Source organism: Polypterus senegalus, chromosome 6, assembly GCF_016835505.1.
Source record: "Polypterus senegalus isolate Bchr_013 chromosome 6, ASM1683550v1, whole genome shotgun sequence".
Classification (NCBI taxonomy): domain Eukaryota; kingdom Metazoa; phylum Chordata; class Cladistia; order Polypteriformes; family Polypteridae; genus Polypterus; species Polypterus senegalus.
Window position 1 is genome coordinate 103,416,389 of NC_053159.1, and position 27,476 is coordinate 103,443,864.

Genomic DNA, 27,476 nt, shown 5'->3' on the forward strand with positions numbered 1-27,476 from the left:
CTCGGATTTGCTTTTGTGGTGAGCCGCTGCAGCACTAGGAGCCTGTGTTTGCCCCGGCGACAGAAACTCTCTTCCACAGACACAGTGATCACGCTCTTTGGCTTGTGGTCCCGTTGGGGGGAGTCCCAAAAGAGTTTAAAAACCACACAATGGGTTTAAAAGATGGATGGATGGTGAACTGCATTTTAGTTACTACAGTTAGGTCCATAAATATTTGGACAGAGACAACTTTTTTCTAATTTTGGTTCTGTACATTACCACAATGAATTTTAAATGAAACAACTCAGATGCTGTTGAATTGCAGACTTTCAGCTTTAATTCAGTGGGGTGAACATTTTTTTAACACAATCCCTTCATTTCAGGGGCTCAAAAGTAATTGGGCAATTGACTCAAAGGCCATTTCATGGGCAGGTGTGGGCAAGTCTGTCGTTATGTCATTATCAATTAAGCAGATAAAAGGCCTGGAGTTGATTTGAGGTGTGGTGCTTACACGTGGAAGATATTGCTGTGAAGAGACAACATGCGGTCAAAGGAGCTCTCCATGCAGGTGAAAGAAGCCATACTTATCTGCGAAAACAGAAAAAACCCATCCGAGAAATTGCTACAATATTACAAGCGGCGAAATCTACAGTTTGAGAAAGAAAGCAAGCACTGGTGATCTCAGCAACGCAAAAAGACCTGGACGTTCACGGAAGACAACAGTGGTGGATGATCGCAGAATCATTTCCATGGTGAAGAGAAACCCCTTCACAACAGCCAATCAAGTGAACAACACTCTCCAGGGGGTAGGCGTATCGATATCCAAGTCTACCATAAAGAGAACACTGCTTGAAAGTAAATACAGAGGGTGCACTGCAAGGTGCAAGCCACTCATAAGCCTCAAGAATAGAAAGGCTATATTGGACTTTGCTAAAGAACATCTAAAAAAGCCAGCACAGTTCTGGAAAAACATTCTTTGGACAGATGAAACCAAGATCAACCTCAACCAAAATGATGTGTGACAGATTGGGGGCAGTATCGCTCTTTTGAACCCTTGTCCAAGACACCGGACACCAGGAAAAAGCCCAATAGTTGACTTTATTACTTCTGCACAGTGCACAAAGCACCCTCTCCTCCGCAATATTCATTAACCACTCCCAGACGTGTTGCCACCTTTCCACCCAGCTCAGCTTGCCATCTGGGAGGTCCCACAGTCCTTTTATATACCCTGACCCGAAAGTGTTCCCAATTCCCAGTCCATGTGTTTCTCTATCACTTCCGGGTCAGGTACAAGTCCTTCTTCTCACCCTGGAAGCACGTCACTCCTGTTGTAGCTCTTCCTGTGACGCACTTCCGGGTTATAGGGCACAAATGATTCTTCGGTCCTCCCTGCAGCTCCCTCTTGCAGCCCCTGTGGTATCCAGCAGGGTCTTGTATAAAAACTACATAGTCCATGACTCCCTGCTGGTCTTCGGGGCACCTCCATACTGCAGGGAGGACTCCATCTGGCAGCCTGGGGGTATTGGCCGGGATAACAAGCCGGCCATATACCACAGATGGCAAGAAAAAAGTATGGAGATGGCGTGGAACATCCAAAGCATGCCACATCATCTGTAAAACACGGTGGAGGCAGTGTGATGGCTTGGGCATGCATGGCTGCCAGTGGCACTGGGACACTAGTGTTTATTGATGATGTGACACAGGACAGAAGCAGCCAAATGAATTCTGAGGTGTTCAGAGACATACTGTCTGCTCAAATCCAGCTAAATGCAGTCAAATTGATTGGGCAGCGGTTCATGATACAGATGGACAATGGCCCAAAACATACAGCCAAAGCAACCCAGGAGTTTATTAAAGCAAAGAAGTGGAAAATTCTTGAATGGCCAAGTCAGTCACCTGATCTTAACCCAATTGGGCATGCATTTCACTTGTTGAAGACTAAACTTTGGACAGAAAGGCCCACAAACAAACAGTAACTGAAAGCCGCTGCAGTAAAGGCCTGGCAGAGCATTAAAAAGGAGGAAACCCAGCATCTGGTGATGTCCATGAGTTCAAGACTTCAGGCTGTCACTGCCAGCAAAGGGTTTTCAACCAAGTATTAGGAATGAACATTTTATTTCCAGTTATTTAATTTGTCCAATTACTTTTGAGCCCCTGAAATGAAGGGATTGTGTTAAAAAATACTTTAGTTGCCTCACATTTTTATGCAATCTTTTTGTTCAACCCGCTGAATTAAAGCCGAATGTCTGCACTTCAACTGCATCTGAGTTGTTTAATTTAAAATTCATTGTGGTAATTTACAGGACCAAAATTAGAAAAAAGTTGTCTCTGAACAAATATTTATGGACCCAACTGTTGTCAGAGGTGGCTGGGGTGGCGACTCGGCCGAGAAGCCCAGGGCGACCGCCCTAGTCCCTTTGGGGGCCACGGGTACAGAGCTTTGAAGCTCCACCCTGTAGGGGCCCGTGGTCGCCACCAGGGGGCGCCCCCATGCCTTTGGAGCCCTGGGCCTCAGCACTTCCGCCACACCAGGAAGTGCTGGGGGGGAAGAGGAGCAGGGACATCCGGAGTGCTTCTGGGGATACAGCCGGCACTTCCGCCACACAGGGGCGTGTCAGTTGGAGATTGCCAGGAAGCACCTGGAACACATCCGGGTGTGGATAAAAGGGGCCGCCTCCCTTCATTTGAGGCGAGAGTCGGGAGCGGAGTGGACTGAGCTGGAAGAAAGGAGGCAAGGAGGCGGCCTGAAGGAAGTAAGGCATTGTGTGGCCAGGACTTTGGGGACTTTGAGGGTTTGTGGTGCACTTATGGACATTATATTACTGTAAATAAACGTGTGGTGGGAAAATGAACGTGTCTGCCTGTCTGTGTCTGGGCCAGCTGCCACACTGTATTGGCTGTTTTTATAGTGAATTGCAGCAATTCTAGTTCCAAATTAAAAGTCTTACATGTCAAACAGGATTGAAGTTCAAAATGTTTATTTCCTCTTAACAGAGTTCTATGGAACATTCATGCTGGTCATGAAGTATCTTGTTCATTTATGAATAAAGAGGATTTTAGGTTGCTGCAAATTAATGGAGATATGCTTTAATGCAACATTAGATATATTGACTTCTGCCTTTTCTTTGAGATTCTTTGTCACTAGGTAGGGTAGCTCAGTGGTTAGGGAATTCGGGCCACATGTGTCCTCCTCCCAGTCTCCAAAGACCTGCAGGTTAACTTAAATTAGTGGCTCCAAACTGAACCAGAGTTGATGTGTGCCTTGTGTTCAATGCTGTCAAGATGTGCCGCAGGCCCCTGCTAATCTCTAGAGGAAGGAAGGAAGGAAGGATAAGGAATGCTGGCAAGTGGAATGGTGGCATTCCCCAGCAAGTTCATTTCTATGAACATGAGCAAGAAAGGAAGTGCTAGGCAAGAGAGACTGAGAAGGATAAGAATACCAAGAAAAGGTGGAGGAGGAAAGCTGAGGGTACATGTAGGAAAAGAGAAGTTGAGACACACAAACATATTGACACAAGGCTCAGGGCCAGACATTTGAAAAGGTGGGCATATTACCTAACTCAGCCAGTGCTTGCACATCGCCAGCTGTATATTTGACTCTATCAGGAATCAAGAGAAGAAAATATGTGAAGATGATGATAGCCGACTAGGAAAGGAATCTTATGTATAAACATTTACGCATGAAAGTGTGTGTGTTTGTCTGGCCCGGAAGTGAGAGAGCCCTTACCACAACTCCACCTCCAAGGAAACAGAAAACTCACTTAGCCGCTAATAACACAAACGAGGCAAGCACATCAGCAAAACGAAACCTCAGATGTAAGACAAAGTCGCATAGCCGCTAACATCGGCAAAACTGTATCCAGTTTACATTTCCTCACGCCGCTGATGCACAAGAGATACGAGCCTGTCAGCAAAACAAACCCTCCTAGGAGAGAGATGCCCAGAGTAGCTCCTTTCAATTACCTGACATCTCTACATTTCAATTTTTTTTTCCTAAGGATTTCAGGGCTTACATAGCTAGTAGTGATATAAGCAGCATAGTGTGCAGACAGGTCCTATGGAGTTGGAAGTGGAACAGGTAGAGGACATGGCAGCAGTAGATTCTGGTGCCATTTTGTTACAGTTACATGTTGATTAGTGTGATATACACTGTTCAGAAAAATGAAAGGGGCAATTAAATCACACAACAGATCTCGACAAACAAAATATTCAAGTGGAAAATCTTTACTAAGTAATAGTGTGCAATTCATTAAGAACAAAATGATGTAACAATGTTCAATGGAAACCAAAATCACCAACCTATTTAGGACTGGGTTCAACATCACGCTGAAAATTAGATTCAAAAATTGAAATCTCAGGTTGATCCAACTTGTGTGAATTTCATCACAGCAACTCATAATGTGAGTCAGTAGTGTGTGAGGCCCCCACATGCCTGTAGGCACTCCCAACGACCTCTGAGCATGCTGCTGATGAGATGGTGAATGGTGTCCTGGGGGATCTCCTCCCAGACCTGAATTAGGGCATCAGTGAGCTCCTGGACAGTCTGTGGCGCTATTTGGCAGTGTCGGATGCATAGATATATAACAGCCCAGAGGTTCTCAATTGGATTCAGGTCTGGGGAATGTGCAAACTAAAAATGGCATCAAGGAACTACCTACATAGTGCCTCTGGCCACATGCTTCTGGGCATTTCCTGCACCAGGAGGAACCCAGGGCCCACTGCACCAGCGCAAGATCTGACAATGGCTCTAAGGATTTCATCTTGGTATCTAACAGCAGTCAGGGTACTATTGCCTAGCACATGGACCCTCCAAGGATGTGCCTCCCCAGACCATCACTGACCATCCGCCAAACAGGCCATACTTGATGATAATGTAGGCTGCATAACGTTCGCCACAACGTCTCCAGACTCTTTCTCGTCTGTCACTTGTGCTCACTCTGAACCTGCTCTCATCTGTGAAGAGAACAGGGCGTCAGTTTCTTTGTTACATTCATTTTTATAAACCAGTTCGTTGTAATTGGGAGATGCCAGTTATGTAGTAGTGTCAGTCCATTGTCAATCCTATAATGTACATATCTTTATTGTAGCTATTTTTTAAAATAAGAGTGGATGTGCCATCAACTAGATCCTGTGCGAATAACAAAAGTGTATGCAGTCATTACATTGCAGGCGTAATGGTGACCTCACAAAGTGAATACTCTCACAGATGAGGTGTTTATTCATCTCAGTGTTTCTAAAGTACAAACCCCCAATTTGCTCTTGCTTGGCAATTTTCTCAAAATATTCTGGAACTCAAGTCAAGGCAATGAGTTCAGCATACTGTACATGCTGCTTTGTTTGATGCATTCATTTCCATAGTATCACTGCTATTGATGGGCATTTTACAGGTAGGCAGTGTGGCAGAGAGTCTTATGAGGCATGTTGGTTGAATCCACACCTCTGATGCACGGTGTGACACTCCACAAGTCACTTCACATTAGCTTCAATTAAAAAAAATACACATATCGTATATACTCACCTAAAGGATTATTAGGACCACCATACTAATACGGTGTTTGACCCCCTTTCGCCTTCAGAACTGCCTTAATTCTACGTGGCATTGATTCAACAAGGTGCTGAAAGCATTCTTTAGAAATGTTGGCCCATATTGATAGGATAGAATCTTGCAGTTGATGGAGATTTGTGGGATGCACATCCAGGGCACGAAGCTCCCGTTCCACCACATCCCAAAGATGCTCTATTGGGTTGAGATCTGGTGACTGTGGGGGCCATTTTAGTACAGTGAACTCATTGTCATGTTCAAGAAACCAATTTGAAATGATTCGAGCTTTGTGACATGGTGCATTATCCTGCTGGAAGTAGCCATCAGAGGATGGGTACATGGTGGTCATGAAGGGATGGACATGGTCAGAAACAATGCTCAGGTAGCCCGTGGCATTTAAACGATGCCCAATTGGCACTAAGGGGCCTAACGTGTGCCAAGAAAACATCCCCCACACCATTACACCACCACCACCAGCCTGCACAGTGGTAACAAGGCATGATGGATCCATGTTCTCATTCTGTCTACACCAAATTCTGACTCTACCATTTGAATGTCTCAACAGAAATCGAGACTCATCAGACCAGGCAACATTTTTCCAGTCTTCAACTGTCCAATTGTGATGAACTTGTGCAAATTGTAGCCTCTTTTTCCTATTTGTAGTGGAGATGAGTGGTACCCGGTGGGGTCTTCTGCTGTTGTAGCCCATCCACCTCAAGGTTGTGCGTGTTGTGGCTTCACAAATGCTTTGCTCCATACCTCGGTTGTAACGAGTGGTTATTTCAATCAAAGTTGCTCTTCTATCAGCTTGAATCAGTCGGCCCATTCTCCTCTGACCTCTAGCATCAACAAGGCATTTTTGCCCACAGGACTGCCGCATACTGGATGTTTTTCCCTTTTCACACCATTCTTTGTAAACCCTAGAAATGGTTGTGCGTGAAAATCCCAGTAACTGAGCAGATTGTGAAATACTCAGACCGGCCCGCCTGGCACCAACAACCATGCCACGCTCAAAATTGCTTAAATCACCTTTCTTTCCCATTCTGACATTCAGTTTGGAGTTCAGGAGATTGCCTTGACCAGGACCACACCCCTAAATGCATTGAAGCAACTGCCATGTGATTGGTTGATTAGATAATTGCATTAATGAGAAATTGAACAGGTGTTCCTAATAATCCTTTAGGTGAGTGTATACTCATGTATAAGTCGGGTCTTGAAACCTGAAAATTGATGACAAAATCAGACCCCAACTTATACGCCCGTTCAAAAATACGACACTTAATTTTTTTTTTTACATCTTCTTGCCTCCTCCACGCACCAGTTTCTCAGATGCAGTGAATTTTGTTTGTTTGTTTTCCGCCACTTCAACGACTTTTAATTTAAAACCAGTTTCATATTTTCTTCGATTGAACGTTCCATTGTAGATAAGGGATGCCCTTATGATAAAGGTGTATGAGGGTGTGAGATACAAAAAACACAAAACAGTTCAAAAGTTATTTCGGAATAGTTTGGGTATTAACATGTGGTCACGTAGGCACAACAGAGAGCGAGAGAGAGAGAGGTTAGGAGCACGCGCTGATACAGTTCATTGCTGTACCCACATAGAAAGAAAAGGCAGTGTGCTCTGTGGTTACTCTCTCAGGTGGGCGTTAGCATATCATAATCTCTTGGACCAATAGCGTGAGTTTTCCGCATTTGACTTATACGACCGTCATTATAAAATACCAGAAATTATACAGTAAAATCAACTCCTTACTTATCTGCGGAAGAACTTATCTGCAAGTATATACAGTAATCAAATATTTAACAGGTCAGCACTGTAAAGTGCCTTAGTAAGCATTATCGATAGATAGAAATTAATTTGTCCACATGGGGGAATTCAGCTTTTTACAGAAGCTCAACAAATACAGTAAATAAATAATATTATTATATTATGACAAACAACAACCCCTTTTTTATACATATCCTCTGTGTTATAAGACCCATCCAGTCAATCACTAATGTGGACCCCCAAATATCTGCAGCAGTGTACCACCTCTACATTCACTCCGTGAATAGTGGCTGATGTGGTTTTGCTGATGTTAAGTTGCAGGCAATTCTCTCTGCTCCAAGAAACAAACGTTTCCACATGACTCCTATACTTTGTCTCATTCCCCTTATCAATACACCCCAAGAGCTCAGAATCATCTGAGAATTTCTGTAATTGACATGACCTGGGGCCTCATGTATAAATGGTGCGTACGCAAGAAATGTTGCTTACACTTGTTTCCACGCTCACCCCGAGATGTATAAAAACTAAACTTGGCGATAAAACCACACACATTTTCACGGTAGCCTCTCACCATGCGTATGAAGGTTTCTGCCCGGTTTTGCAAACTGTCAGCACCCAGTGTCAAAGCATTGTTATTGTGGTTTCCCTTTCTTGTTTAGACTTATATCCATGACAAGGCCTTTATCAAATACACCAAAATTAATTGCATATTGTTTACAAATTTAAGAAACTTGATGGTAATGATTCTGTAACAATATAATGGTGCACAGAATGGTCAGACTATTCCCAATATCACAGGTGCTTTAGTGTTGTTACTCTTAGTGCACCATGATTGTATCTGGGTGTGTGGTATCACAACTGCATATCAGCTGATTGGAAAACTCTATGGCAGCTTGTGTCAAAAGAGTAGAGGATTATTGGGATACAGCTATCAGTCCTGGGGGACATTTAGAGCACACACTGCACCCTCAAGGAAGGCCACCAGCATCTACCTGGATTCCAATCACCCAAGCCACAGTCTATTTGAACTTCTCCAATCCGGCAAACACTTCAGAGCCTTTCCTGCACAGACCTCGAGGCTCAGAAACAGTTTCACCCCAGAGCTATAAACCCACTAGGTCAGTCCATCAAGTGCTTCTGATAGAACTGTTTGTACTTATAATTACCTCACTGTAAACTTGCACTACAACTGCAATATTGCACAACCTGAGCCTCTTTATGAACCATTTGCACTATCGGCACTTGTTGTATAAGGAGTATATTGTACTTATGCTTTCATATTGTATATTTTACATTTTTTTTATCATACTATTATTATTTTTTATCATTTTATAGAAAAATAAGTTTATGGAGGAGTTGCATATTGAATCTCATTGTACATACAATAACAATAAAGGAATTCATTTCAATTCAACAGAAGTGAGCATGTATTGTGGCAGTAGGGGGCGCTAGTGCTCCCTTGAACCCTCAAGTACCATGCTAGACACCGGATAAAAGTCCAAGACTTCTTTATTAAATGATAACGTGCACAAAGCACCCTCCACACTACTCAAACTGAATAAACCCAATAATCTTCTCTCCTCTTCGCCCAGACACTTCGCCCTCCTACCTCCCAGCTCAGCTCAGTGTCTGGACTGGCCCAGAGTCCTTTTATACACCCTGACCCGGAGGTGTTCCTGCCCAATCAGACCACAGTTCCTTATTCCTTCCGGGTCAGGGTAAACAGTCCTTTACTTCAACCCGGGAGCACGTCGTTCCTTCCTGTCACGTGACCGTGATGTACTCCCGGGTTATAGGGCACACAAGCGCCCACGAGCCCCCCCTACAGCGACTCCCGGTGGCCCCCAGGGTATCCAGCAGGGCTGTGTATAAATACTACATAGTTCATGAGGCCCTGCTGGAACTCGGGGCACGATCCTGCTGTCGGGAGAGCTCCTCCTGGCGGCCTGGGGTTGAGGGCCGGAGCACGCACCGTTGCAGGCAGGATTCTCAGAAGGACACGTACCTCCCTCAACTGGTTTTACATTTATTAGACGCTTATTGTGAGGTGATTAATTACAAGGAAAAAGAAAACAAAAGAAAAAGAATTGGGGGTTTGTATGTTTAATACAGGACACAGTATAGCTGCAAAAAATTATTCCATTATCCCTCATCGCTACCGCTGCACCACTGTGCCCCCACATGTTTAATACACACTTTAATGCATTTCATCATGAAAATGAAATCAAGTATACATCTTAGTATTCTAGAATGTTCAGAGATCTGTAATATATTCTGCATGGCAATCACTGCCTGCACGCTCCTGTTGGTATAAGAGAAAGCCCGTTTAACAAACACATATCAATTAATGACTGGGTCAGGGAACACTTAAAATATGACACATTTAACATGCTACTTTAGTTACAATGGGGTTTGAGAAACTCTAGTAAATTAAACATCAGTTATGAAGCGATGAAGATGAAGTTTACAACGTCCTACTTTAATTACAAAGTAAACTACAAGATTAAAGTGGAAATTTTGAGATTGAAGTCAACATTTTTACTTTAATCTCGACATAGACCTTTTTCTTCAGTGTCCCAAATACGTTTCCGTATGACACTCAGACACTTGTCTTATCAAGTTGACTTTGACAACTGACCACTTCTATTTTATTTCGGGCACTGTGCGACTTTCTGAACATGAACTTTTGAGTGCCACTCCATCAACTGGCTTTTGCTGCTCATACCACTGCCTGAGCCACCAAATAGATACAGATAAGCCTTAATACATCATGTGACACTGACCTGGGCTTTACAGCACTGACGATTCATTTTGTTTACCATTCCCTTCAGTTACTTTAATTCAGCAAGACGCTACTTTTGGATGCTTTTGATGTTGTTTGTTCATTCATTCAGCTGTCAAGCAGTGCTGTTTAGTTCATGTGAGATTTGTTACTCTGAGTCAACTTGCTGCAGCCATTGAATGTTTCGCAGTCAGATTATTTAAAGCAATCTAAGACTACATTTTATAATGGCGGCAGATGGCAATAAGAAAAAAAATGAAGGAAAAGCAGAAAGAATTACTTATACTGCAGGTATTGAAAGTGGTGCTGGACACGGCATTCAAATAACTTGTTATAACTAATGACAATGAGCATAGAAAAGATGACACCTCCATGTGAAGAGGCCATTTTCAAAATTCACACAGTCACCAGTGCCATTTTTTGTTGAGAAACTTTTGCAATTTTGTATTTAATGAAGTGATACTATGCAGATGGAGTGACCTTTAACTTCTGCTTTATATTGTACAGATATGGTATGTTATAAATAACCAAATATTTGGAAATATGGGAAATATGCAATTTACTTAATAGAATAACTGAGAACTTCAGAGCAGGTTGGACCAGCAGCTCCACACAAGAGTGAGAAGTGACTTCTGTCCAAAAGCAACAGTGAGAATTTGCCACAGCTGACAACAAAGTCAACATGTATTTTAAGTAGATCTTTTTATGCAATAACTGAAACCTCTTTTAATCTATCCTGGATGTTTGGAGAAAACACTTGATTCTCTTCTTTGTGCTCAAACTGCTGTAATCTCTAAATGACTGCTGTGACAGGCAAGACAGCCAGACAAGGCTTAAAGCACAGACCTCTGCTTTCAAGATATTTTTTTCTCTCCCTCCTTTTGGTGCTCGAGGAGGATTATTCGGGAGCAGGTAGAGAGGGGCCCTGGTATCATCTGGCACAAGGTGGGAGACCACCGTGCCCGGAAATCGATCCTACTTACAAATTACTTGTACTGGAAAATACAGTTGTCATTTTTAAAACTGCAGTTCGCTTATATTCAATTTTAATCTTGCTCAACTACAGGAGAATTCATTTGCAAAGGGATTCAAATGACTAACTAATGTACACAAGCAATTTCTGTTGAAAGCATCCTCTCTGGAGACAGTAAGAGATGCAAATGAGTGTAATGTCTCATGGTTCAGATCCCCACATGTATTTTTGACATAAATAATGGCCTGCTCGAGGGACCAACACAGGATGTGACATCAGAGGCCAAGATACATCACAAAGAGAAAGGGAGAGACCATTTGGCAAAGGTAAACTTTATACATCACCCTGAATCAAATAGCCATTCAGGACAACATTAACCATTCCGGACAACATTAACCCTTGGCATTGCTGATTTTCAGTCTATAAACCTCATTTTGCTAGTCAACTATTAAAGAATATGTCATATTACACTACTTTTTCAGTGTTTTTTCTGTCTCAGACTTTATTTATGCAGTCTTTGAGAGTCAGACATTCACAGTATGCTCCAATGACCTCATGTCATGTAGTGACTCGGTCCAACCAGTCGGCTACTCACCCTTATCTTTAGCCAACTCAGGAACTCAGTAAACCACAAGAGGAAGGCTGAAAGAAGAGAGCACAATGTCATTCACTGCTACCTCCATTTCTTGATTATCATCAAAGTTCCCTTCTTCATTACTTTGGTTCACCTGTGTGACAGAGAAAAGCCAACTATGATGTGTGTGAATGGTAGATATATCTGCTTAACAGCGTCCCATGTGTGCAGCTTAACCTGCCTTACTAGCCTGGCACGAGCAGTCCACTCAGACTTGAGCCCCACTCGACACCTGTGGAACGATACGATGGATAGATTAGATAGATAGATTGAAAGTTCAGCCAAAGATAAATAAAAATCTATCTAAGTAGCAACTTCTTTTAATATATGACATGCCTTATGGAAACAGGAGTATTTCAGCAATGACATTAAGTTTATTGGATTAACAGAAAATATGCAATATGCATCATAACAAAATTAGACAGGTGCATAAATTTGGGCACCCCAACAGAGATATTACATCAATACTTATTAGAGCCTCCTTTTGCAAATATAACAGCCTCTAGACACCTCCAATAGACTTTAATGAGTGTCTGGATTCTGGATGGAGGTATTTTTGACCATTCTTCCACACAAAACCTCTCCAGTTCAGTTAAATTTGATGGCTGCCAAGCATGGACAGCCTGCTTCAAATCATCCCATAGATTTTTGATGATATTCAAGTCAGGGGACTGTGACGGCCATTCCAGAACATTGTACTTCTCTCTCCCTCTGCATGAATGCCTTTGTAGATTTTGAACTATGTTTTGGGTCATTGTCTTGTTGGAGTATCCAACCCCTGCGTAACTTGAACTTTGTGACTGATGCTTGAACATTATCCTGAAGAATTTGTTGATATTGGGTTGAATTCATCCGACCCTCGACTTTAAAAAGGGCCCCAGTACCTGAACTAGCCACATAGCCCCACAGCATGATGGAACCTCCACCAAACTTGGCAGTAGGTAGCAGGTGTTTTTCTTGGAATGCAGTGTTCTTCTTCCGCCATGCAAAGTGCTTTTTGTTATGACCAAATACCTCAATTTTTGTCTCATCAGTCCAAAGCACTTTGTTCCAAAATGAACCTGGCTCGTCTAAATGAGCATTTGCATACAACAAGCCACTCTGTTTGTGGCGTGAGTGCAGAAAGGGCTTCTTTCTCATCACCCTGCCATACAGATGTTCTTTGTGCAAATTTGCTGAATTTTAGAATGATGTACAGATACAGTACATCATCTGCAGCAAGATGTTCTTGCAGGTCTTTAGAGGTGATCTGTGGGTTGTCTGTAACCAATTCTCACAATCCTGGGCATATGCCGCTCCTGTATTTTTCTTGGCCTGCCAGACCTGGGTTTAACAGCTACTGTGCCTGTGGCCTTTCATTTCCTGATTACATTCCTTACAGTTGAAACTGACAGTTTAAACCTCTGAGATAGCTTTTTGTAGCCTTCCCCTAAACCATGATACTGAACAATCTTTGGTTTCAGATCTTTTGGGAGTTGCTTTGAGGATCCCATGCTGTCACTCTTCAGAGGAGAGTCGAAGGGAAGCACAACTTGCAATTGACCTCCTTAAATACCTTTTCTCATGATTGGACACACCTGTCTGTGAAGTTCAAGGCTTAACAAGCTAATCCAACCAATTTGGTGTTGCAAGTAATCAGCATTGAGCAGTTACAGGCATTCAAATTAGCAAAATTACAAGGGGACCCACATTTTTGCACAGCCAGTTTTTCTAATTTGATTTAATTGCATACAACTAAATACTGCTTCACTAAAAATCTTTGTTCGGAAAACACCCCAGTACTCAGATGTTCCTAGGAAATGAAAGACATACCACTGTTATCTTTTTTGTTGAAAGTAAATTATTATGCAGGCTGAGAGGGGTTCCCAAACTTCATATGACTGTACAACCGCAAAGCACAACATGTCACTAAAAATTCATTTACTGTGTTCACACTTGGACTTCTTCCCTGCATATCTTGGTTTTACTAGGACACTGCAATGAGAGAAAAGTGGTACCAGTGGAATTCATGAATGCTGGCAGTCTATTGGTGAACACTGAAATGAGAAGCATCAGATGCCGAGTACAAACGAAATTTGGCAGCAAAACCTTTTCAGCTCAAGTAATGCACTGTGTCTGCATAATTAAGTGATTAAACATGCTAAACCTAATTAAAGTTAATTTCACATTTCTCCAAATTCCTGCATGATTAAATCAATCAGAAACTCTAGTTCTTTAGGTTAAAGCTGGCCATCAATGATCACCAAATATTGTCAGGAAGCAAAACTTTTCAAAAATGTGTTTGTTGATGACAAGTCATTTCAATAAACAGCTATTTTTCATAGGTAAAGGAAATAGCATGTATCTTGAAGATTAGTGAGTGTGCTCTGATGGACTCCAGTGTGAAATTTAAAAACATTTAAATGCCACCAGGACTGAATTTGGATCCCCAAGACCCTTCAGTGGAAACAGTGATTGATATGAAAATTTATTGAACAAAACTTTGAAATTGTCCCCAGCAAGGCTGTTTTTGAGGCAGAAGAAAGAAAGAGTAATAAAAATGTGCACTTCTACATTTCCACTGTTACACCTTGCAATTTGGGTGGCTCAAGGATTAGTACAGCTAGTACCCTGTTACCAAGACTTAATGGTAAATCCAAGCCCAGTCACTGCCTGTCAAGTCTGAGCTAATCCTTATCCTTTCCACGGTTTTGTCCAGATCTCCTCTTTCTGTCCAAGCATATGCCTCTTAGGTTGACTGCTAACGGGGTGTCTGCCTGATGTTGCCCTGCTGTGTACAGGTCTCTCATTCAAGGTTGGGTCAGGTCCTTCTCCCAACACCATAGTATATTAGAAAATGGTTGGATTCATCTTTGCATATTTAATTCATTTTTTCTGGTAGTTTGGATTTCTGATGGTTTTGATGGTTACTAGTGGTTACTTTTTTACTTCAGGGAAAAAGTTAGAATTAATTATCATTATGTTTTTTTGACAACTGTGATGCCATCTTGTTTTTCCTGTGCCATTTTGTGGCTTGTTGCTACAATGTGACAAGCTGTTTCTAGGGGCATGGCCAGTATGACATTGTTAATGCAACACTTTGTAGGCTGGCACCAGCTGTGAAACAGCATTCAGATATATGCTACATGTGAATACTTAGTGTTTCAGATTAACAAATTTGTGCTTTTGCTTCTACAGTTAAGTTTGTTGCTTTTTGTGCTGGGTTTTGAATCACATTTCTTTTTGCCTTTATGTTCTGTTCCTTTTATTGATTTTGTTTCTCCTTCCGATTGTCTCTTCTTGCTTTTCGGCCTGCCAACTACCATCTAATCGCTGAACACTACACTCTAATGATAATCAGTCACGCTTTCCTAATATACAGCATATGGGCCCTGGACAAAGCTATTCTGCAACTATTTGTATTTTTTGTCTTTATCCTTTACTCCTGAAAGAAAAAATATAACTCTGTGAAATGTAATTCTGGAACACGATAAGGCCTTTAACCTCCTTAATGTTTAGCCCCAGAAAAACAACCCAAAAACACAAGAAAAAATGCTGTGTGTAACAGAAACATGTAAATACCAAAGGGTCAACTTACATACAGTAGGAAAGGTATATCTAGTGTCTACTGCTGTACTTGATGCAGATTTAGTATACTTCCTTTGTGTTATATGTTTTGAAACAGTTACCAACATACAGCCCAACCTCACAATTGAAAAAGTAGTAGAGTGTTTCTTTGCAAACATTGCTTATATTTTTTCTGTTGCTTGAGCATAACAGGATAGAATACCAGTGCCTGATCCACATGGTGGACATGCCCACTGTGTTATTGTAGGCTACCACTGGATTGGTGACTTCCACATTTCCCCTGACATGAACACTGACAGTTTCTATATTATGAATAGTGCTTAGGGGGCTGACATCTTTCTTGTCCTTCTACTTCATTTTGTTTTTTTCGCCAAATAGATGCTGCACCCTGTTGCAGAGTTACACAGCTGGCATCAAAAGGCACATCACAGCAGTTTAGTCATACAGTGTTGTATACATCAGTTTCATTATTCGTGTCAACATCTGATTAGCTGTTCACAATGTTATCACTATTGTTTGAGTCAACTATTGATTCAGTTTCACTTTGTTCTAAAACTGGCTTTACAACTTCTTGTGTGTTTCGGCTGAAGGCTCCACGCTACTTATGAATACTAATGAGTTACCATAAAGTGGCAAAACACACAGAATATTTAGAATTTTTTTTTGCAGCATGATGTTATTTTATCCACTTCATAGCAACAGAATACTGTCCTGAGAGTTATTTGGTCTTAACTCTTTATATCAGAGCATAACAGTTTAATCCAAGAAACACTCATCGAATTCTGAGCCCGAGAGAAACTGAGGGTTAACGCCAAGCAGGTTAATTACAAATGATATCTAATGATGGGGTCTGAATGTACAGTAGAGCACTATTGTGCACAGAAATAAGGTAACAGCAAAATAGATAGTAAAAGAAAAAGACATTCTAGAAATATTTCTAAATTGTAGCCTGTATTAGAAGAAGAAAAAGGGCACACACAATTCTGTACCTATTCATGACGACTGTTATCTTGCTTACTTAAAAAAAAAAAAACCTCCTAGCGAAATAAAAATGAGATGCAGACACAAGGTAAATATCAAGTGGCAAATTTTATTGGTGAAGTGGATGGACAAAAAGAGAATTTATTTTCCACAGAAAAATCGACAAGCCCATGGTTGTGTATATAGTACATCTGAAACTGGTGCACTAACCAACAGAGAACCTCTTTCAATATTAAATCTTATATAAATGAATCCTTACTGATATCTGGAAGACAAACTCCAGTTTGTTTTGTATAAAATATATATATATATATATATATTTATATATATGTATAAATCTTACACTGTACAAATTTTACATCACATTCCAACAGAAAAAGTCTTTTACATGTGTAAATGGTCATTGTTAAGTAGACTCCTAAAACATCATACAGAAAAATGCTTTTTAACTTCACATTAAACCCAAGAGCCTGAAGGTGTTAGCGCCTCCTCAGCTCAGTTCTAAAACAAGTACTTTAACAATATCATTCAAGCACGAATGGCAGCTCTGAAGGTTGTACAGATGTGTGTGTGTGTGTTTGTGATGGAGTCTGAAAAGAGGAGAGGAACAATAAAAAATTGCATTTCTGAATCTAGTATTCAAGTGCTCAAGAGAATGTCCAAAATATGAAAGACAATCTGCCTAACATCCAAATGTTAATGGACAAAAGAAGCAATTATCTACACTGTTTGCCACCCAATATGACACTCATTTACATCTCACCAGAGTATGTTTCATATACACCTATACACACATGTACACACTGTATTTCCCATCACTCAGCCAGATAAATTCTAGAAGCTGATACAGTAATTAAGGCCATAATGAATCTGCTACCCTTGCAACAGCACAGCAATTGGGTCTCAACTGGAAGTTTCCCAGTGTTCACATTGCTTTTTTAGTGTGTTAGTTTGCATTATTCGATCAGTATTGAACATGTGCATGTCTGTTCAGCCTGGTCTTTTCCGTGTGCCAATTTGAATTAATTTCTATCATAAAAGTTAAAAAAAGAAACACTTTTCAAAAAGATATTAAAAAAAATGCTTTAAAAAATGATCAAGTACCAAAAATGCTACAACCTAGCTATAAACAAACAATTTGCATTTATACATTCATAACATTTTTACGGCTGCATTTAAATAAAACATCTTACGAAAAAAAATATCCTCCAATTATACCTCTGTTATTGCAGAAATAACAGCTTAAACACTACATTCAATCAGATAGCTCAAGCAGCAATAAGCAGCAATTTAAGGATGACAACATCCAAAAGGTAGGCTGCATGCAGATTGTAATCAGAATTGGAACAGCAATGTAACAGCAGATATAGGGTTAGTTTGAAGAAAGATGGCAGGTATATAAAAGCACTTTCCTCCCAGCTATATGCTTCTGATAACTTAGAAGAGTTTAGGTGACCAAAATCAGGAAACAAAAAAAAACACACAAACATACACTGAAAGGACACCAGCTTCATCTGGATTTTATTATTTAATTCCTACCACTCAACTGTTAAATTAACATGTGTCACTCAACTCTACGGCTTCAAGGAGTACCCATCATCAGAGGTGGACAAAAGTCGGCCTCAAATGCAGCTTTTCATTGTAACTGTTCTAATATATAAATCAAAAAGACAACAAACAATTGGACTCCAAAAGGACATTCTTAATAAAATCTCTAGTTTGTCTATCTTGATTTTTAAACATCTATATTGATTCTCAAGAGAAATGGCTTAGAATAGACATGAATATGTACTACACACTGTTATCACTTATGAACTGGTTAAACATAAGTAGTTTTACTCTGAAATGCTACATAGATCTATAAGTATGAAAGCCCGTGGCTCTTGAGGACCTGACTTTCCCATCATAATAGTGTGGGTATTTCCTTTGCTGATTTACTATATATATATATATATATATATATATAATTTAATGCTTTCAAAAAGAAACCATACTGCAGGAATCATTTCAAATTTGAACCCTGCTTATTGCAATTCACTCCCCAATTCCAAAAAATGTATTGGTGCTTCTAAACATTTTATGTTATTTTTACTGTGAAAGGCACTATAGTGGTGACAACAACACTATACTTTATAAAGAAGCAGCTAATAAAGGAACATTTCACTGTTTGCCTGTTTATCACATTTGTGTGATTAATTTGTGAATTATTAAATGATTAGAAAGAATTAAAACAGAACTTTTCCCATAATTAAAAAACTCTCTAGACAACCTTCCTTAATCAATAAACTTACTGAATGAAAAAGCATTCAGTCTCTGACCTTTAAGATAAACTAGCAACACTATTAACCCGAAGAGCTAGAGTGGCTACAACATACCCAAAATGAATCCTGTGTCATACCATATCTCATTTTGTCTGAAAAGGAGAAGACACAATGCACAGAAGGAAGACTTTAGCATTATTAGCAAAAACTATTTTCTTAAACTAACATTTCCTCCCAACTATTACATTTTCAAATAGTATTTACAAGCATTTATAAGTAATCTGTAATCATCCCAGATATCCTTTGCTAATAAAGTTAAAAATGGGGAAACTTCCTTTTAGTATCATAACATTTTGTATCTTATCATTTTGATAGCATTACAAACTACTACTACTATATGTTAAATATATTTTAAAAGTACCCAAAACAAGGCATATTACATCTACAGCGGTTGTCCATGAATGACTGCAGAGCACAAATGTGCAATGAACAAAATAGTAAAAGCAGCAGTGCCGTTTCTCCTTTGTAGGTTTGAAACTAATTAAAAAAAAATAACTTAAAACTGCTAATAATCATTAACATTAGAGGGGCATAGATCACTGCTATTTAGCATTACTAGTAAGGCATGACAAAATTTTCAACTTATAGCTCATACAGAAAACAAAACCAAATTTAAAGAATGTTTACTGCTTACTCATTGTATATACATTTTATGTACAGTGTGTGTGTATGTATGCATGTATGTATGTATACTTACATACAGTACATGCATATGTGTATATGTTTTCCCCTTCAAGGTTATAACAATTAAAAATATTCCTGGCCTGGTTAAAATGAGTTCACATTTTACTTAAATGGGAACTACACCTTAATAAATACATTTACACAAGTTTTTAATCTTTATCCAGTGACAGTATGCCATTTTCCTCCTACATGTCAAAGATGGCCAGGGAATGTTGACTGGAGACTAGGTTTGTGCATGAGCAGGCTCTATGACAACATGGCCCCCTCTTTGTCAAATGAACTCGATCGCCCTGTATTACAATACGTTCATAATAAAGTAAAATATAAGGGCATTTTAGTGTGTAAATTATCACAGCTTCAAATGATATTTCAGTATATACATGCTTTGTTTGATGGTCTCTTTCCTTAAGAATGTATGTAAAGGGACACTCTGGCAGTCATTCACAGAAAAATCCTACGTTGTTGGGTAAATGTTTCACAATGTATGCAGATCCTTTCTGTTGTTGCTATTATTTTGCTCTCAGAACAAGAGCATTTCAACACTAGCAGACATAATTTTGATTAGGAAAGTTATGGTAGTTTTGAAAAATTCCTAAAAACAAAATAAAGGATTGTCCAATGGGCAAACCATAATTTACTGACTACATCTGTGTCAGTAAGTTTTGCATCCTTACAAAAGAAATACAGTAGCCTGTAAACAAAGGCTACTCTTCAACAGAAAGAATGAAAAAGTAAGTTTGCAAATTGCTATAAAAAAACAAGATCAGCTCTTTAAAGAAGATGGATGAGGAAAATTAAAATGTGACCCCTTAGTATTTATAGTAAGTCAGTATTCTTAAATATTAAACCAGTTTACTTATTAACAAACAGCAATATGCAGCAGAAACAGACTCTAATCCTGGGCAGCAGACTCCAAGATGCGTTTTGCAAATCCTATTGAAGCCTGATTGAACTGCCATCATTAGCAATGAGGGTCTCAAAACACCGAGAAACTGAGTGAAAGGAGAGATGCTTCACTGCAGGCTTGACAGAAGAGGCTGACTGGTCCTTCCTGAAATTTTTTTTCTGGTTGGGGAAAGAGGGAGAAGAGAAGCTCCTTTCCATATATACATATACACGTAAAGGGTTTTCTTTCACAGTGTTTGTGCAAAATTAAAGCACAATCAGACCTTATTTGTAACCAGTTTTTTGCTGCTAATATTTGTAGCTCTTTAAACATAGATCCATCAGCATGTGACATGGTTATGTAACAGTTAAGAGCTCATACATGCTTCTGCAGTTTGCTTCAGAATGACAAATCCATGGCTAACACTATTTTCTCAATTAATGAGAAATCTTTGGCCAGTATGGTACCAGAGATCCACACTTCAAAATGACCAAAACCACAAGGACATCTGGCAATTACTGGTGGCAACAGCAGGCAGTTTTTCTGGTGTGCACTTGAAATTTTTTACTATCACAGAAGCAATAGCCACCTATTGCAAAGATGCAGTTAAGAATAAAGAAAAACAAAAAAATAATGCATGCAGGCAGGCCCACAAAGTGTATGGACAGCTACAACCTACAGAAAAAGAAAGACAAAGAGTGGGACGAGCAGTTAGTTGAAGCAGGTCAAACTGAACTTTCAACAGGAATACGATGTGTGTGAAATACACAGATCTACCAGACCCATATTCCTATAAAATACACACAAATTCAATTAAAACACTAGAAAGGGAAAGAGAGATTAAGCAGAGTCTTGTTAGTGTTGAACATTGTCACTCTTTCCCATCACTTATATAAAAAAAATATTCCTTAGGAAACAAGACTATTCTTGCTGTGCATTCAGACAAATATCAATTGAATATTTTAAAGAAAATGTAAACAATTTAGGATGTACACCTAAATTCTATTTCTAAAAATAAAGACCAGGTAAAATCTATGAACAGTGAACACATGACTCCCAAAGACAAAACTTAAAGCATCTAAAATGCTGTAAAATGTTTGCACTGTCAAAAGTATATCATACAATATATTTGTATGGTGATGCAAGTTATGAAAGTCGTTGAGATGTGAAAGAATATGACAGCATTCAGGAGACAGATGTCAAGAAAACAGGGGTATTGTGAATGTTTAAAACTTAGACACAACACTTGATACAACATGATGGAATGGGAAATGTACATCATACAGTAAGAGTAATAGACCAAAACAAAGAAGAATATTAGTAACCATTTTAATAATAGCAAAGCCCACTGACATTACAAAGTGAAGGACCACTTATAGTATTTATTCAGTATAGTCAGTGCACTATCAATTTTTTAATCTTTTTAGTTGTATTTGGTGTAAAACATTTATTTTTTATGATGGTAATCCTTGCAACTTCCAAATGAACAAAAGCACTTAAAAATAGATTTTAAAAAACAATATTTATTCCCCCGACCAAGCCTTTATAGAATTTAGCAGCAGTTACTGGAATTCAAAAGCCAATAAATAAACTACCAACACTATTACTGTATGTTGAAAAATTCCCAAATTGCATCTAATGATCATAAAAATTGTTCATGCATCTAAAATGATACATTAGCTTATAAAGATTGTGTTGTGTAACACAATTATTAACTAAAATGAAAGATGTTTAGACACCAGTCCTTGGAAAAGGATGTAACATAAATGGATGTGGATGTTTCTAAGAAGAAGGGTGGTGCAGCACCCAATCCTCTGTGACAGCAAAAGGAACAAAGAAAAATAAAAAATGTCTAGGTAGGTAATAAAAGACGACATGGTTAAATCTAGCTGTATTAAGGACTTAACAGTTTTAAACAAATGGAAACATCCAGTATCATTTTTATATCTTTTAACAATAAATTAACCCATTATTTCTTTTGTGTGTGTGTGTCTGTATACATACACACACACACACACACACACATACATATCTCTCACAGACACACACAAATACACACAAACATGTATATATACATACATATATGGTGACATTTTTTAAAATGATACAAGAGACATGATGCACAATACTGAACCAAATATTACAAGACTTGTTTTATGACACATACTCGGCTGATTTCCAGAAGTGACCTGGATGTGAAAGGCGTCTGTTGAGTTTTGGCAGTTTTTCAAGCAAATCAGCTAATAGAATGAAAGTAGGTCGATCTGGTGGATGGTAAGACCAACATGCTGATAAAATTTCCTTAAATAAGGGAGAAGAGAAGACAAAATGTTAGGGATAGCTTATACAAGATTGTTATGCCAGTTGGCAGAAGCTTTATGACACCTTTGAAAAATATTAAATAAGTTTTGTAACATTACCCTTTACATATAGTGATGGTATTAAATTTCTACTTTTAGCTTTTATTGTGATTTATTGAAAAACTATTTTTTGAAAACAAAGACTGACAATCTAGTGCTTCACACTACTATTCATTATTCTAAATTAAGATGAAGACTTAAATAATAGCCAATTTAAGATTAAAGTACCAACTTTAAATGTTCACCTATTTTTCCATCCATAATCTTAAAACATATTTATCCTTATCTATAATTATCACTTAAACAGGCAGGGTGGTGTAGTAGCATTGGACATCAAACTGCAAGGTTGCAAGTTCAATTGCTGCCTTTTACCATACTATGTGACCCTACGCAAGTCACTTAACCTGCCAGCAGTTAAAACAAAAAAAAAAAAAAAAAAAGAATGTAGACGTAAGAAGACTTGATGCTGTAAATCGCAAAGTACAGTATAGGGGTGCCAACATAAAGACAAATGTAGACCAAATCACATTTTTAGAACTATTCACACATTCTTTGTGGTAGATTTATAGATTTGAAATAAGCAGAACAATGCTGCCCAACTTACTACTCACACCCTCTACAAAATTAATTGCAGCTTATAATATTTAATGAATGTTAGATTTAATTTTATCATCGTTAGAACTACAAGTAGTGTAGTACTGGTACATAACAGTGCAAAATGTGTGCCAGTTACTGCCAGTATCTTCTGTTCTTTGCTTTTGCTTTATTTATTTCTAAACACATCCATATTTTTTGTGTGTGAGCTTAACAGAGAGCAAGAGACAAAATGAAAATAAATAACCTTGAAAAAAATATGAATATATTTTTATTATATGTTTTTAATCATTTTTCATTGTATACAAATATTAGATATTTTCCATTTGAACTTCAATGATGTGCAAGGCTTTCTAGTTCACCAATGAAAAAATCTTACTTTTATATCTGAGACAACAATATGTAAAAAAGGGTGTTAAGGCTGAATGTTTTTTAAATAAGCTGAAAGCTTATGATTATCTTTACCATAAGTTTTCACAAATGATTACAGTACTTTGTTTTGTAAAGATAGCTTTTTTAAATAGTATAATTTTCTGTCTGTAAGAGAAGCAGTATTGGAACATATGGCACAACTGATTTAAGCGTTTAATCTTTTTTGCTTTAAACAGCTCAAATTTTCAGTTCTAAAGCAAAGAAACATTTGATTTTAACATAACCTTTGTGAGTTAAGTAAAATGCATATTAAAATATTTGTTTAGAAAATCATAATAGAAGAAATACAGCACTTGATCATTGTTGTTCAGCAGCTATTTATCCTTTCCATTTTTAGTGAATAACAGTAATACAATTCTAAGAGAAACAAACAGAACAAATCATACATAATATGACTATTTGCCTTAGAGAGCTTTGCACCCAAAATTAAATATTACATTTTGAGAGTACAACTGCAAAATGAATGTACCTATTTACAAATGCTCACTGGTATTTCAATACAGTAATCTATGCCTTGAAATTCTGCCTCAAATTAATTATAAAACTCAAAAAATTACTGTGGATGATAAACATATTGTATAATTAATGGGATTTTATGTTCTTGAAGTAATTTTGTTTAAATCTGAAAATGCAAATGCAAAAAACTGACAATTAAAAAAAGCATCAGAATTAAACCATTGTGCTAATTGTAATTAGTTCAGCATTCTTACCGTAACTTCCTTTCCTAGGCTGGCTTGTGCCAAGACATTTTTGATACCCTCACCACTGCCAACCTGCCAGATTATTGCTTCTGCTGGCTGATTTTTGAAAGGCCAATCACGTGCTTGCAGTTCATACCAAACTGTCCTGTGGTGTGGGGAAAAGAATATTTCAGATCAAAAATTATAGCTTGAAATAGTAGATGGGCAATTTGAAAATTCTATGTGGTTAAGCACATTCCTTTATAATTAAGTTTAAGGAAATAATGTACTTTTTTCATATTATATTTTAATTTTGTTTTATTTTACTTAGAATCTGTAGACTTTAACCTAATACTGAAATAAACATGTAAGAACAATTAACTCCTCTTGTCAAAAAAAAAAAAAGGGAGGAATAAATCTTTTGTAAAATGGTGAAAAATACAATTTTACGAATATATCCTGAAACTGCTCTATTTGAATGTAAAAAAGAAACATGTTTTATAAGAAATTCATTTAAATGTACTGTATTAATTAAATATTATGTAGGGCTTAATTACAGAACATTTATTTAACACATGAAACAACTAAATTACTAGAATTACCCAACAACAATTAAAAAGTTATAACTCTATTGACAATAGCCCCACTGTTAATATTAATAAAATACTTCATTGCTATGACATTAAACTTTTTATAAAATATGAACATTGAAGACCAAAAATGTCTTCCTGTTGTCCAAAATATATTTCTTATTAAAAAAGTTATTGTGCACTTCTCAGATATTAAAAACTGATATAAATAGAAATGATTAGTGTAACTGTACAACAGGATATTCAGAAGGGCTGTTGAAGGGTGCAGAACACATGACTACTCCCACAGTATTAAAAAAACAGCTGTTCTCCCTCTGAAGAAAGCTTTATAGTTATAATAATGTACATACCCAAAAGCATATACGTCTGCTGCTTTTGAGAAGGGCAGCTGGTCCTCATCTCTCCCTGGTGCCATCTCTCGAACTATCTCTGGTGCCAAATAACACAGCCAGCCATGTGGGAGCTTGAGTTGATTCTCTCGCCTGCAAATGCAAAAAGTTAGGTCTTAAAAACAGAACAAAAAAAAATGATCAGGAAGCACTTAGAGAATTATAACTTTACATACAAAGCAGAATTGAGTAAAACTACTTTATATTGTATATTTTCTTTAATATATTCATTTTGATGGATTGTGTAAGCATATCCATTAATACTAATGGAAACACCAGAGTATACTAATGTCTTCTTGAGACATGTAACTAAACCATATTTCTAAAGCACAAATGGGAGGGGCTATTATGTTGTATTTACAGTCTCAAACTGTGAACTTTTTCTAGGTAAAATTCAAAAAGCATCCTTGGGAATTTGTGTCTGATATACAGCTTCATTTTACAGTGATACTACTATTGTGTCTTTTTAATAGTTTTGTGGGCAGTGCACATTACAAAGTAATGCTATTAGAAAGATATGCATTATAAGCCAACACAAAGGATTACTTTGACAAAGCATGTACAAAACAATGTATTAACTGACCCAGAAGTCTAAATTGATGGTAGCCTGGCATTTTCTGGTTCCCTTTAGATGTTTCATTTTAATAACATATGCAATATAGTTTAGTGGCAAGGTCACTGGACTTTAAAATTCAAAGCTGGTAGTTCTGTTCCTACCTATAACCCACAATGTGACCCTAAGCAAATAACTGAACTATTTGCAGGATAATTTCAATTTAAGTAGTCTAAAATATTTGCTGATGACAACTAGTGATGTCATCTATAACAGAATACCTAGCATGAGTTGTACTACAATCTGTAAAAGTACATAATGAATTTTCTCAAAACTAAGTGGCTCCTAAGAAAGCTGATAACAATTTTCTCTTTATTTATTATGGTGATATATATATTTTTTTCTTTCAAGATTCAGAGATTGTACAACAACATCAATCAGCATTAGTAATGCTTTACGTTGAAATGAATTTTTGGTGAATTAATGCCATTTATAATATTGAAGAGAAACAAAAAACATCAAACACATTCAATTTTTAATCCTAAAGATAACAAACAATTATATTTATAACTGGAGCTGTGCTTGAAATAACCAAATCCAAATTTCAAAGATTTCTACTATACTTTGCAACCACAAAGATATCAGTTAACCTGCCATTTGCCCTTCTATAGCAGATCCATGTACTGTACTGTTAATGTAGCATGCCAGGCTACAATAAATATAAATCAAATATAAAACATACTGTATTTCAAAGCCAATGATCTTCAAAATCTGACAATTCACTTAAATCAGTTATTACCTTCCTTCCTGAACCACACCAGATATTCCAAAAAGTCCAAAGTCTGTAATCACAACTTTGTTGTTGTCATAAAAAACATTCCTTGATTTGAGATCCTTGTGAACAATGCCCTTGGCGTGGAGATAACCCATACCCTGAAGGGAAGAGACACTTAGGTTTAGGGAACAAAGGAGTGCTACAAAATGTTTCTGATTACCCATTTTGCCAAAACCCAACCCAACCAATACCTTTACTATTTCCTGTGCGATTTGTCTTGTTTTGTTGATATCCAGTGCATTTTTTGTGTCTCTAACAATTGAACAAAGAGTACGGCCTTTGCAAAAGCTGAAACAAAGAAAAAAATTTTATTGTTTTATTCAGCAGATACATTTTATAGTACATTTAAGTCCTTCTCAAGTGCTTCACCTAACCTGCTTTTGTCTTAATTTTAGAGACATAAACCCATACTTTAACGTTAAAGGATAATTCTGTGACCTTGAGATGTTCTAATAATGTGGAAATCAAAGTCACAAGGCATGCAGAAAACCTTAACACTGCTTTAGGATTTTAAACATGTTTAATCTCTTTACTGTTGACTGGAATAATAATTCAATTTCTTTTAACTTAAAAGCATTTCATAAGGAGCCATAGCATATCTGTGGTACCAGTTCATTGGAAATTCCACCAACACACACACCCACTTACACAGGGCCAGTTTGAAAGTTGCCATGTAAACTACCTCGCTGCACACAAATCCTGTTTAGCAACAGATTAATAACCACTGATAAAGATTTTCTTGCTCCAGACAAGCAGTCTAAAAGAAAGTCATATTAATCACAATCCTCAAATTAAGTCTAAGTGATTAAACACAGAAGCAAAAATTAGCATTTTATCTCATCTAAAACTAAAAGTTCCTCCATAATGATTACATGGGAATTTGGTGATGTTAAAATGACACTAGTGTATGTGTGTGCTTTTAT

General features: G+C 37.9%; 1 protein-coding gene across 2 annotated transcripts in view; it reads right to left on the reverse strand.

The window, feature by feature from the left end:
• Positions 1-11,641: 11,641 nt before the first annotated feature.
• The window catches only part of LOC120531347 (kinase suppressor of Ras 1-like), a 205,869-nt gene continuing 190,034 nt past the window's right edge, over positions 11,642-27,476 (reverse strand). Inside the window, exons 14-20 of one of the 2 annotated variants that reach the window (XM_039756660.1) lie at positions 26,745-26,841; positions 26,518-26,651; positions 25,127-25,258; positions 24,217-24,352; positions 22,288-22,421; positions 11,776-11,913; positions 11,642-11,689 (exon numbers count right to left, since the gene is read on the reverse strand). In XM_039756660.1, coding sequence (XP_039612594.1) covers positions 11,668-11,689; positions 11,776-11,913; positions 22,288-22,421; positions 24,217-24,352; positions 25,127-25,258; positions 26,518-26,651; positions 26,745-26,841 — 793 coding nt within the window. In that variant the 3' untranslated portion in view covers positions 11,642-11,667. Of the gene's footprint in view, positions 11,690-11,775; positions 11,914-16,318; positions 20,796-22,287; positions 22,422-24,216; positions 24,353-25,126; positions 25,259-26,517; positions 26,652-26,744; positions 26,842-27,476 lie in introns of those variants that run through there. The other variant, XM_039756661.1, reaches the window with a different exon arrangement.